Here is a 12,501-nt window from a genome sequence, read left to right as displayed (position 1 = left end):
AATATGCATCTTTAAATGACACACTGGGGTGGTCTATAGGGCACAGCAAGTCTCAGAGTGTGGATGTAGCTGGCAGGTGCCAGAGGTGAGCCAGCAAGCCCTGCTGTGGTTGCCTCAGGTATAAAAAATGGTTTGTCTGCAATGCATGTGTGTAACAGTTAATAATGATAAGATTGCCAGCTGCTCTTAAATGCTGAGGACAAAATCCCGGTTAGCAATTAAAAGCTTTGAAATGACCTTGAATCTAAAGCTGTCTTGAAGTAAATTTATGACTTTTCTCCATTGCAAAAGAGGTTGGGTACAATGGTGTACTGTGCTGTTTGGTAAAATGTTTCATGGCAGCCTTGGATGAACACTAAAGATCAGAAATAATCAGAATGCAGTTGAGGTGCAAAATGGCCACGTGGAACGGCTGCAAGTACATCTCTTAAAAAAAAAAAAAAGGGCTATATGTAGAAATAACCAGAGAATAAAACTGCATGCTCACACCTAACTGCTTGGAAACTTAATTTTTTTTAGAGACTTACTGTAATGGCTTACTCTACTTAATGAGAAATCCAGCTGGATGTTTAATATCTGTTTTTAAAAACAAACTCCTTTTTTCATAGTCAGTGAAGGTACAGAGTTACTTGTCATTCTGTAAGTGTATGAATTTAAACAGTTTCAGCTCTACTGTCAAGACAGTATCATTACTGTGGGCTGCTGCTCTGAAAGGGAGCTATTCCAGCTCTGCAGCTTTCTTATGGAGCTGGTGGTTTCTTTGAGGTTTTATCTTAGTTCAGTACTAGTCTGGTCTAAAATGATGTTGAAACCCTCTTTCTTACTCTTGAGCTATTGCTTTTTGTTTGAGCCTTGATTATTAGGAAATTTGAAACTTTGTCAGTAAGGACGATAACACCCTGTAGCTCATAAAATGATAAACTGCTAAGGGCAAGCCATAATGTATATACCTCTCTCTCTCCTGTATCTAGGAAGCTTGTATCCACTTAAGTATCCATAGCTTAACAATGGAGGGTTTGGGTGAAGTCAGCTCCACTCGAGATGTCACTTAAGCTTAGTTAAGTGTGCTGGAAGCTCCTGCTGTAGGTTCCCAGGCTTGCCTTGTGCAGCTTGGCCCTCTCCAGAGCACCAGGGCAGTGCTAGAGCCATTCTCATCTTATTCAGTCCACTAAAGATCAGGTCACACTAGGATTATTTTTTTTCTTCAGTAGAGTAAGATGTTTTCAAGCTTGGACGTGGTTTGTGGTTGGGGTGGGGGTGCAGTAGGCTCGTGCTCAAATGACAAGCCTTACCCCACACCGCTGGCCAAGCAGAACACGGCCATCTGTGAAATGTGGCAGTGATGAACAGCAGGGAGCGCCTAGGTGGGAGTGGTGGTGTTCTGATTTTTAGTGATTAATTTCTAATTATCATATGAGGCAAGAACTCAAGAGTCTCTGGTTTGTAAGTATGAAGATGTCAAGTGTTGTTGAGACAGTTGCCAGAGAAATAATATCAGAACAAATGCGGGCTGTGGTGGACTTCTGCCCTGCAGAGCCTCACAAAAGGAGCACAGGAGTCGTCCACCTTGCGGTGCGAGCTTGGCAAGCGCTGCCGGAGTGGAGTGAGGGGAGGCTAAATGACTGCTGGAAGCTGGCAGAGCTGCTGGGTGCTTATCTGCCACTTTGTTTTATGAATTTACTTTTTTATTAATTCAGTGGAAATGACTGAACGGAAACTATGCCAGTTGTCTGCAGCAACTGGTTCTGTTTCTTGTTTAAAGCTGAGAATACTGTCAAGAAACAAAGTATGACTATATATTCTTGAGGGTGCATGTATAGTAGTTAATTGTCATGCCTGTGTCTTGTCCTGCCTTGGCTGGCTTGTCTGAAGCCTCAAAGACTGAACCATGGGTCATGTCCCATTAATGCCATGGCCTTGTAGAGAGGGAGCAGTCCTAATGATAGCACCGAGTGGTGCCTTCCCAAGGATTGCTGTGCTGTATGGGTGCTGCAACATCCCCCTGCAGAGCAACAGGAATACAAGCCCTTGATGGTTCTTATCACAGGGATTAAAAATTAAGCTACAACTTTAAAAGCATGTTAATATTTGTTGTGACTCTAATCAGCTGAAGTGCACTCTCCCTGCACTGAGAAGCTTTGCAGATGAGCATGCTACAGGTAAGGTAGCTGGAAAGCTCACGTGGATCCCCAGCAGATACAGTGAAGTACTGAATCTCTTTCCTCACCCACACACAAGACTAGCATCAGCCTGAATTGCCCCTCAAATGAAATGTTGCCTGACTTCTTTTAATTCGATTCACTGCCCATTGAAATCACTGGCTTTCTGTAGTGCTTGTTTTGTGCTTTAGCATGCCGAGGCTTTCAGGAGAGAGCACGAGCACCTTATCACAAGCAGTAGCTCCTCGGCTTCAGTGATGATTTGTTTTTAAGTGGCTCACTGGTGAAGTGTGTACACTCCAGCTTTGGGCCTGGCTGTCATCTCTTGTGAGCGCATGCTCCTGCTTGCTGTTGGGCAGCAGCTGAAGGGTGGCTGCCGTGGGTGTGCTGGCCCAGTGGGGCTTTGGGTGTCGGGGTAGACCTGGGGGAGATGGCTGAAGAGTGGCGGTGCAGGCTGTCCAGGGAGGCATGGGCAGAGGCTGCACCCAGGGGATGGCAGCCTGCTCACGAGCAGGGTCTTACTTTCCTGAAGTGGATGGTGAACAAGTTGTGTGCATGTACAGAAAGGGAGATACCGACACATTTACATCTCTAGCTGTCAGTACTGTGGGAGATGATTTACTGATGAGCTAATTCCTTTAAGCTGCATAAAAAAAATTGAATGGTAAATCACAGCTACTGAATGTTTACCCTGGTTTTGGAAAAAAATTTATAAAATGCTGATCTCTAAACATTTTTATTTGCTTACCTAGTAGATTACTCAGCTTCAAAAGGAAGAGTATAAATAGATTTCCCTTGGCAATGTATGTAATGATTATTTTAGAATTATAAAGCTTGTAATCATGTCTTAAAACCTGAGATTAAAAAAAGCAAAACTGTACGCTGCCTTTTCATGGAAACCAGCAAAACACGAACTCCTGTATTTTTATAAAGTTAGATCAAACTAGAATTAAAACTTCAGATTGCTCTTCAGAGCAACAGTGTCTACTAAATTCACTCCAAAGTGATTTTTCCCATTGAGAAGAATGGGAGCTTCCTTTAAAAATGCAGGCACTTTTCCTGTATTTAAGGTAATTGTCTAATACAAGTGGAGACAAATACCCACAAATATGCAAATGTTAGGAATGATGCTTCTATCCTGAAGAATATTTTCTAGCTGTCAGTTTCTGATGTGCTTTTAAAGATGCTTAGATGTCTGTTACCACAATTAAAAGCTAATAAGAGATGTGGCATCCTGCAAAATGAGATTATAGCAGTAGACAGATGTGGCTGGAATAAGCCCCAAAGAGAAAGGGAAGTGTTTCTGGAATTGCAAGCAGCAGGAGCTAATACGGTTTGCAAACATGGTAGACAGTAGGCAGAGAGGTAGGTGGGGAGGAAGAATCAAATTTCCCTTGATTCTTGCCTGTATGTAATCCCCATCCCTGGGAGGCCAAATGCCTAATGTAAGCTTTTCACTCCAACAAAACCCAAGATACTGGTGTTGGTAGGGCTGAAAGGGAAGTACTCAATGAGACTGGAAGGCTGTAGATCACTGATTTTCATGAGCAAGATGCTTGAATCAATAATGGAAGGAAAACATTTTTAACAGGGTATAAAACTCTTATTCCATAGCAGGCATTACAGTTACGGCAAGCTGTGACTGCTGTCTGGGTCCAGGTAACTGTAAAGTTGCAGTATACCAGCCATTTTTATATCTGTTTTCAGGAGGAAGTTTAGGGTGTGTGCTGGTCCGACTGACGGGAGCTCAGATGAGCCGTGGTGCACAGTGCTGTCTCCTATCTGCTATGAAGCAGAGTGCCTGCTCTCGCTGCAGCATCGCCCCCAGCCTGGAAGTGCCTGCCCCAGTCACCGGGCATCCCACAGGCACAGGAAATTCTGGGTTGATCCCTCTGCCTCTGAAGGATGGGTCATTTATTGCAATCATCAGCATGAGCCACAAAACACTTTCAGGTGGCCTGTAGGAAATGAAGACCTCAAAAAAAAAAAAAAAAAAGCGAGCAACAACCACAGCTATACCTGTGCTGGCAAACTAAATGTTAAGCTCATTCATTGATTTGGTCCTCACGTGATGTGCAGCGAGAGTGACAGCTCTGGTGATTGATTTATGCAATACAGAATATATCGTCCTTCTAAAACATGTCACTTCCATGTGCTGAACTGTAAGACTTGTAGGTGTAAATACAGAATGCCAACAGTAGCTTTTATATGATAGTGAGCATACTTGCTGCAACCTAGCAATCTCATTTCATAATTGAGCATTATAAGAATGTACTGTACCTAGGCAGCTGTAAAGCTTTTTCCCCTCTAATGCTGTTTTAATGTTGATTATACATTCAGTGGTTGATTTGGATGATTCAGTCTTTCTGTGTACATGTGGTAACGATGAGGAAACTTGTTTCAACGTGTAGTGCTTACACCTATTTTTCACATTCTAGGATTCTGTCAAGATCCTCCCACAGAGCATGATTCATCCACTAGTAAGTACTAGTTAGTCTTCCCATCTCCAGGCTAGTGCAGTGAGCCAAGTCCTTGTAGGCATTGGCAGTGTGCAGCTGAAGTCCATTAGAGTTAGAAGCTGTAATATTATCTCCACTAATTAAAATTTGAAGATAAATGCTGTTAAATTAATTAACCTTGAGGTTAGGGGAAAAAAGCTGTTTTCAGACTCATCACATGTCAGTGCTTCTCCAGGATCTCAGTTTGTCAGTGCCATTCATGCACTAGCTGCTGAATTAAAAGGGCATGTTACCTGCTTTGTGGTGAAAAGCTCCATTTACAGTAGTGTTTCTAGCCTGATGCACTGGTTGGTGTCTAGAAGCACTCACCTCTGGGAACACTGGCTAATTTGCAACATGATTTCTGGCATATTCTGTATGTCATAATGTGCTATTATTTATCAGTAGATGAGTATTAATCTGGGTTGATGTTAACTCTTAAAATATCAGTGGCATCTCTTGTATAATATCAGTTAGTTCTGATTTTTAATGTAGGTAATTCTAGTGGACTCAATAGACAGATTTTGCTATAGTCGTATGCCTTGTGTTGGCCAACACTTTATCAGTGATCAAAAAGTAAATAAAGAATTTCTACAGATTTACAGAATGATTATGCAATTTATCTTTCGATATTGGAGTAGTCTAGGCTGCCTGGTAGGCAATATCCTATTCAACCAAAATGTACTCCAGGTATAGAAGATGCAAAATTTCATGTCTAGGGACAAAGAGTGCATGTCTGTGGAATAGGGCATTGCATGCTGAGAAGCATTGGCTGTGAAACAGAGGTATTTGAGTAAGTGCCTGTTGCAATGCAGTAGCAAAAAGCAATATGGATAATGTGGTCCTTTGGAAACTGAAAGTAGGTCTCATGTTTACTGCCTATCTAATACTGACAATGCTGCATAAAACCCTGATGCTGATATCTTAAAATACTGGGAATTGCCCAAAAAGATTGAGGCAGCCTGATAGTCTTGGCTTATTCAGCTTATCAAAAAGATTGAGAGTAATTACACTGTTGAATTACAGCTGCAGAGAGAGTATCTCGGGTAGCAAGATCTTCCTAAAGAGAAGACCCAATATGAATATTCAGACTGCAAACTGAAACTATGAATTCAAATTAAGAATACAATTTCAATTTAATTAATTTTTACTATTGGTTATTACTTCATTTTGTAGGCTTTTTTGTCCTCAAGTCAGGATATAGTGCCCTTTAAAAACAGATGAGCCTTGCGAATAAGGGAAATACTGTATTCTGAAATCCTCATTTGTCTGTGATAACTGAATGTGAACATACACTGCTGTACTGATGATCTGCCTCAATGCATAAAAGCCTGGCCTCTTCAGGAATTGTAACTTTGGTTCTGAGTGGAAACGCTTTGAAAGTGAAAGGAAATGTCACCAAAAGATTGTAAAACATTTCAGTATTGATCTGTGGAGAAAGATTAACACGAATCTCAATTTACAGGCAAAGAAACTGGATGTTTTAGTAAGACATGTTTTTAGGCTTGACTATCATAGTTTCAGTCCCCTTTGAATGAATACCCAGTGCACCTAGTGCAAGCCATCAGAAGAGCTCCACAACGTGACTGAATGTCACTTTTCATTTAGGACATGCCTGGAGGCTTTCTTCATCATTGTAATTATTTTTCTAAAAAGCTTTGCTTCTTGACTATGTACTAAGTTTTCCCTTTCTGTAGCCTAAAAGTCTAAAATAAGATGCAAAGGTGTATGAACCCCCTTTAGAGGAATGAGTTGGCTGAGAGCAGCCCTTACGTACCTTGCTGTTACCAAGTGATGGCTCCAAGAGCACTTCCATCTGCACCACCCCATTTTACAGAAGAGCCTGCTAAATCTCCTGGTGAAGCAGTAGTGGTCAGCTCAAGAGGGGCACTGTGCTCTCTTTCAGAAAACGCAGAAGGCTTCTGGAAATCTAGTCCATAACGTATGTGGTAAAGCTGATACCACAGCAACATGCATCTCCTTTGATTTTTGTGTCTCAGGAGGCATTTCAGGAATCCTGTGACTTTTGATGGCATCAATAAATCAGATACCATGCCGACAGAATTTTACTGGAATGTAAACAGGCATTTAAAATAACAATGTCTGTATAGTGTTTATTGAGGAATACAGTGCAGGTATAGCTCTTTAAGTATGTGGAACATTAAACTGCTGTGAATGTTTCCTTTCAGTTATGTTGGTAAGCAGGAGCTGTGATTGTTTTCCATGTTAATGAAAATAATTCAAAATATTTATCATGAGGTGAGCTTACTTCCCACTCCCCTTTCCAAACAGCATGTGTTTTCAGTGTTGAGGTGAGACAAGAAGCCCTACCCGATGTAGGGGAAAGGGGAGGAATGTCTCTGTATAGCAAAATTTAGCTGATAAGGGATAATGAATCACCTTTAACTCGGCTCTGCTCAGTAGTAGCTGATCTGGGGAACTGCAGGCTGGTCAGCCTCATCTCAGTCCCTGGGAAAGAGTATGGAGCAAACCTTCCTGAAAGATGTTTCCAGGCACTTGAAGCGGACAGGAAAGTAATTGGGAACATTCACCATGGGTTTGCCAAGGGGAGATCATGCCTGACCAACCTCATTCCTTCTGTGATGAAATGACTGGATCGCTGAATGAGGAGGGAGCAATTTTGTCATTAACCTTAAGCAAGGATTTTGATGCAGTCTCCCGTATCATCCTTGTAGCCAAACTGGGCTACAAGGCAAATGTGGGTGAAAATCTAACTGTGCTATCTGGTTCAAAGGGTAGCAGTCAAGAGTTCAAAGACTATCTGGTGGCCAGTTATTCAGTGGTTGTCTTTGGGAGTCAATATTGGGGCCAATACAATTTAGCAACTTCATCAATCATCTGGATGATGCGATGGAGTACGCTCATCAGACTTGCAGATGACACCAGATTGATACTTTGGAGGGCACAGCTGCTATTCAGAAGGACCTCAGTAACCTGGAAGAAAGGGCTGATTGAAACTTCAAAGTTAAACGGAGACAAATGTCAAGCCCTGCATCTGGAATGTAATAACCCCATGCAACAGTACAGGCCGGGGAGCAGCTCTGCAGAAAGGACCTGGGGTCCTGCTGAACCTCATGAATGTGAATCAGTAGGGCGTGCTTGTGGTGATGACAGCTCATTGCCTGCTGGCTGGTGCATAGCCAGCAGGTTGAGGGAGGTGCTTATTCCCCTCTGGGATATGGCAGAGTTACATCTGGAATACTCTGTGCAGTGCTGGGCCTCCCAGCAGAAGACACGTTGAATTGAAAAGTAAGCCCACTTGGAGGGCTGCTGAGATGGTTGGGGGCTGGAAGGCATGACAAATGTGGACAGGCTGAGGGAACTGCATTTGTTAAGCTTGGAGAAGAGGAGGCTAAGTGGGGATTAACTAGCAGTCTTCCAGTTCTTTAAAAGGAATACAGGAAAAAATGGAGCCAGACTCTTCAAAGGTACATGGCAAAAGGCCAATGCAATGGTCATGAGTTGCAACAACGGAAATTACTACTGGACACTTTGGGGAGGGGGATAAAAACTTAGTTGAAGTGATGCAGCGCTGAACAGGTGCCCAGAGAGGCCTTGAAGTCTCCATCCTTGGAGACTTTCAAAGCTTGAGTGAACAGACCACTGACCAAGCTGATCCAACCTTGAAGCTAGGCCTGCTTCCAGTGCAAGGCTCAACTAGATGAGCTCCAGAGATGCTTCCAACCTGAATTATTCAATGATAATAGAAGTATAATTCTACTGAAAGGTCTTAAGGATAGCGTACCATCTCTTACGTGGAAGTTCTGATGCCTCAGTTCCAGCTTTGGGAGGGAGGAAGTCTATAATCCTATGTTACATTATCTGTATTTTTTCCAAGGTCAGAATTCCTGTTTTTAGCATGCATATTTCAGAAAGTCTTTAATAAAATGTTATCCAACCTACTGAGATTTTACTATGCAAATGTCCTTCTCTTTGCAACCCCACAAGCACCACTGCATTTTTACCAAACAGATCCATGTGTGTGATTGATCTTCAGCAGGCTTGCAGCTGGTCAGAAGGCAGTGGAAGATGATGCAAGTCACTGAATCAGCATGTTCTGCTTATTCTGATCTTTGGGATCCCTGCATTTGTTCAGGGTACCATGTTTTACCTACTGTACTCTTCCTGTATGTAAGATGACAACCTTTGGGGAGGGGGTACCAAAACTCATGCACCAATATCTTCAAAGTCCAATGCTATGTCACAGGTTCAGGCTAAGTTCATTTCTAGGAGTAGCCTATATACCCCTTCAATTAGCATAAACAGGGACAAGGGCAGTCAAAGGTCAAGAGAAGTTCAAAATAGCATAACCTCTTTTTGCTAGTGTTCCCAAATGTTCCTAATCCTGCAAAATTCTCCAAGCTGTCCTTGCCATCGCGTTTACTATACAGTTGTAAAAGTCAAAGAACAAGGCCTGACTTGATATGAGGGAAGTTAGAAATCGAGTGGTTGAGAATAGGTAGCATTGTTGCTTAAAACAGGAGAAATAATTGATTTATGTTATGGTGGCCAATTAGGCTGTAAAGTGAGAAACTCTTAAAGAAACCCTGTGGCTTCAAGGGAGCTTTTTGCTCTGATTTCTGCTCAGCAAATAGGGGTACCCCAATAAAGGTCATCAGCTCCGTGAGCTAAATTATTAATTCCTTTCATGCCACTCAGGGCTTGTAAACAGTATATAATACAAGAAAACAATTGGCACTGTTCACTTACTGGGCAGAGGAGAGGTCAGAGGGTAAATAGTTGTATTGGCAGCAGCTGTTCTTCATAGCTGAGCAGACTTTTGTCCTTTTCATCTTTTAAAGCAAACCAGTTTCCAAAATCTTAGCTGATTGTTAATCCATATCTCCTCTCTCTTAGCTGAATTGTTTTGAGGAGTTTAATGTGTTGCATATAATTATGAAAATGAAAAAGGCTGGACGGGAGGGTGAGGGATATGGATAAGAGAACAAAACCAGCATTGCCATGTTTCATAAAGAGCTGTTTGATTTTTTTAATATTAATTTACATGAATGAGAGAAATTTTAACATCTACCTATTCAAGGCAAGTTGTAAGATAAGTACTTGCACTTTTATATACTTATTAAAAAAACTGAAGTAGGATTTTAAGATTAATAGGTTATAAGTACCCCTGTGCCAGTAGCACCAGAACAGAAATGTTGAGGTGTTCCTTCTCTTCTCATATTGTAGACTTGCCATGTTCCACGTTTGCATGGTCTGCGGGCTCTTGGCCAGCTGCTGGGTACGGCATCCCTTGGCTTACAGCAGCACTCGACAGGACATTGGGGCAATTCTAGTAACTTCAAACTTGAACAACCCGACAGCTGTGACTGCAGCGTTAGTCTTGTGAACATATTAGAAATAGTAATTGAAATATATAATTTCAAGCATGAACTGAAATTATCTTTTCCAAGTATAGCTAGGAAATATTGTTACACTTTTGTTTATAACCTTTAACACGGCATTCTAGTGAACAATCTAAAATTACAGGACTTGAAAAATTTGCACTGGCTCTCTCTAAATGCTTACCACTCAGAAATTTCTCTTCAGAAGGCACGTGCATTATTTGGTTGCTTTCTGAATGATACTTGATAAACTGTTCCAGATGTTTGCAGGTGTAGCTTACTACCCTAAGTCACTGTTACTCACACAATCGCTTCTCAAGTGGTACAGACTGCTGCTGGCCGCTTGGAGCCTGCTCCTTGCCATCTGGCTGGCTTGTAGGGCAGTTGACCTTTTTTTGCCAGCGAGCAGCAGGTAACCTTTAAATGACCATCTGCTAATCTGTTACTTCAACCTTTCTGAAAGCTGAGTTGTGCTCAATACTGGTATTTACGCAGGCTAAATCTTACCACTCTCGGAAGAATAAAAGTAACTTTAATGCTGCATTTCTCAGGTTATTTTGGCTATATATGAAAGCATATGTAGCTTTAAATAGGAAAAAATACAAAACTCTTTCCAGGTATTTGAAATTGCTATAGTGCATATGAAGAATCTTTTTTACTTATAAAAATGTATATAGTGTATGACCTGCAAGCTCTTTCAAAGGGTTAGCAGTTCCCACATTAGGGAGGTTATAGTAATAAGGTGGAAAATAGGAAGATGCAAAACCAGTTTTTTCTGTAAGCAGATCAGAGACCTGAAAAAGGTCCTCCAGAGCGTGTCAGAAATGCTGCAGTCCAGCATGTCACATACAGCTTTCTGAACACTGGTGCAAGAACTGCAAGGAAGAGCCAAGTGATATTATAAATGTTTAGATGGTTCTGGGTAGTGAATGTCTTGATAATTGAATGGAGAATAGGATAGGAATAACCCAGGGCATTTCTGAATAAAACTGTCATTGTGTTTTTACTGGTATTTAGCATGTTAAACTGAAGCTGCTAGCTTTGTGTAGCAACACCAAGTAGGCTCCTAAGCAAAGCGCTTGCTAGGTGTGGCAGGAAAGCATGGCAGGAGGATTAAGTTAATGTTAAGCGTGGTGCTGTGTCTGCTCTTCACATTCTGTAAAAATGGTCTGCTGAAGTGTTTACACTTGTTTGTGGTTTGCCTAATTAGAGCAGAACTTTGCACTTTCCAGTGTAAACAGTGGTCTTCAGGGAACTGCCTGCTGCTGAATAAATCAGAATTGTAAGAATGTGAAACACAGGATTTGGACCAACAGCAAACCCTGGCTATGGGCTGAAGTTACGCTTCTGGGACTGTATTCTGTGGTTAGGAATGTAAACTTGTAGTATGCATTTATTGGGTCTTAAAGCTAAACGAGAATTATAAATATATAATTATGTGGTATCTACTAGCATCAAAATGATGGAGATGGAGACCGATTTGTTTGACTTGGGCATTTGTGGTGATGTGCTAAGAGTGAATGTGTTCTTAGAGAGATCAAGCCCCAAAGAATGTATCTTTGTTTTACCTAATCTTAGGTTAAAACTGACCCTGTCACTAGAAGATGGTTCTTTCCCGGTTTGGGTCCTGGAAGGGTGGACCCTTCCCAAAATGCAGAGGGCATCTGGCATTTGGTTCAGATCACGCTCTGACCTTGAGGGTTTTTCACTGGCAAAACACAGGAAGGTGGTTCTGTTTCTTTCAGCTGTTAGGAAAATAAAGCCTTTGGAGTGTGTTGTATTTAAGACACTTGTTTCTGATACTGCTCCAGATCAAATGCCAGCAGCACTCTGCATGCCTTTGGAAGGGGATCTCTCTTCCTATCAGGAATCTTTTGAAGGTGCACTGGGGACAGATGGGAGATCATCATGTCCTTTCATTCCACAGTAACGCTCTGCTTACAGGTTGATACTGTATACAGTTTAAAGCTGATATAATTCAAATTTCTTTGTGCTGGAACTTTGTTCTGAATTGATATTCTCAAACCATCACAAGTTACATATTGCCAATATGACTGCTCGGAAAAGTAGATCTGCAGATAACGGGTACGAGATAGAAATAGCTTAAAAGAGGGAAGGACGACACTTAAAAATTAACTGCTGCTCCAGGCAGCTTCCTCAGGTGATCAGATGTGCATATTCAATTTAAATGTAAATGAAAGTTTTCAAAATTAAAGACTTCTTGGTAACATGTACATCACAACTTTCTCATTTTCACTTTCTCATTAGCTACAGATGTGGAGCAGATGAGTTCCTCCTCTCCTGTCCTTCCTATGAACTCCATGGGCAGTAAGTACTCCTTTTCTTGTCACATGTGATGAGGTGGAATTTCTCATTCTGAGGTAATCTAAAGATATGAATTCATACTTCATGGTAGAGACTTTGAGAATTTTTAAGAGCTAATGCTTACTCATGGAGGTGGGGATTCCTGTACCTGATAGT

The 12,501-nt window shown here is 41.6% G+C and overlaps 1 protein-coding gene across 2 annotated transcripts in view; it reads left to right on the top strand.

The window, feature by feature from the left end:
• The first annotated feature begins 12,293 nt into the window (after positions 1 to 12,293).
• The window catches only part of NR6A1 (nuclear receptor subfamily 6 group A member 1), a 74,991-nt gene continuing 74,783 nt past the window's right edge, over positions 12,294 to 12,501 (top strand). For both annotated transcript variants that reach the window (XM_076355272.1, XM_076355271.1), the window contains exon 1: positions 12,294 to 12,348. In XM_076355272.1, coding sequence (XP_076211387.1) covers positions 12,306 to 12,348 — 43 coding nt within the window. In that variant the 5' untranslated portion in view covers positions 12,294 to 12,305. The remainder of the gene's footprint in view (positions 12,349 to 12,501) is intronic.

The sequence above is a fragment of the Aptenodytes patagonicus genome, chromosome 18 (assembly GCF_965638725.1).
Source record: "Aptenodytes patagonicus chromosome 18, bAptPat1.pri.cur, whole genome shotgun sequence".
Classification (NCBI taxonomy): domain Eukaryota; kingdom Metazoa; phylum Chordata; class Aves; order Sphenisciformes; family Spheniscidae; genus Aptenodytes; species Aptenodytes patagonicus.
Note: the sequence above shows the minus strand (reverse complement) of the source record. Positions and strands in the feature narration are given on the sequence as shown.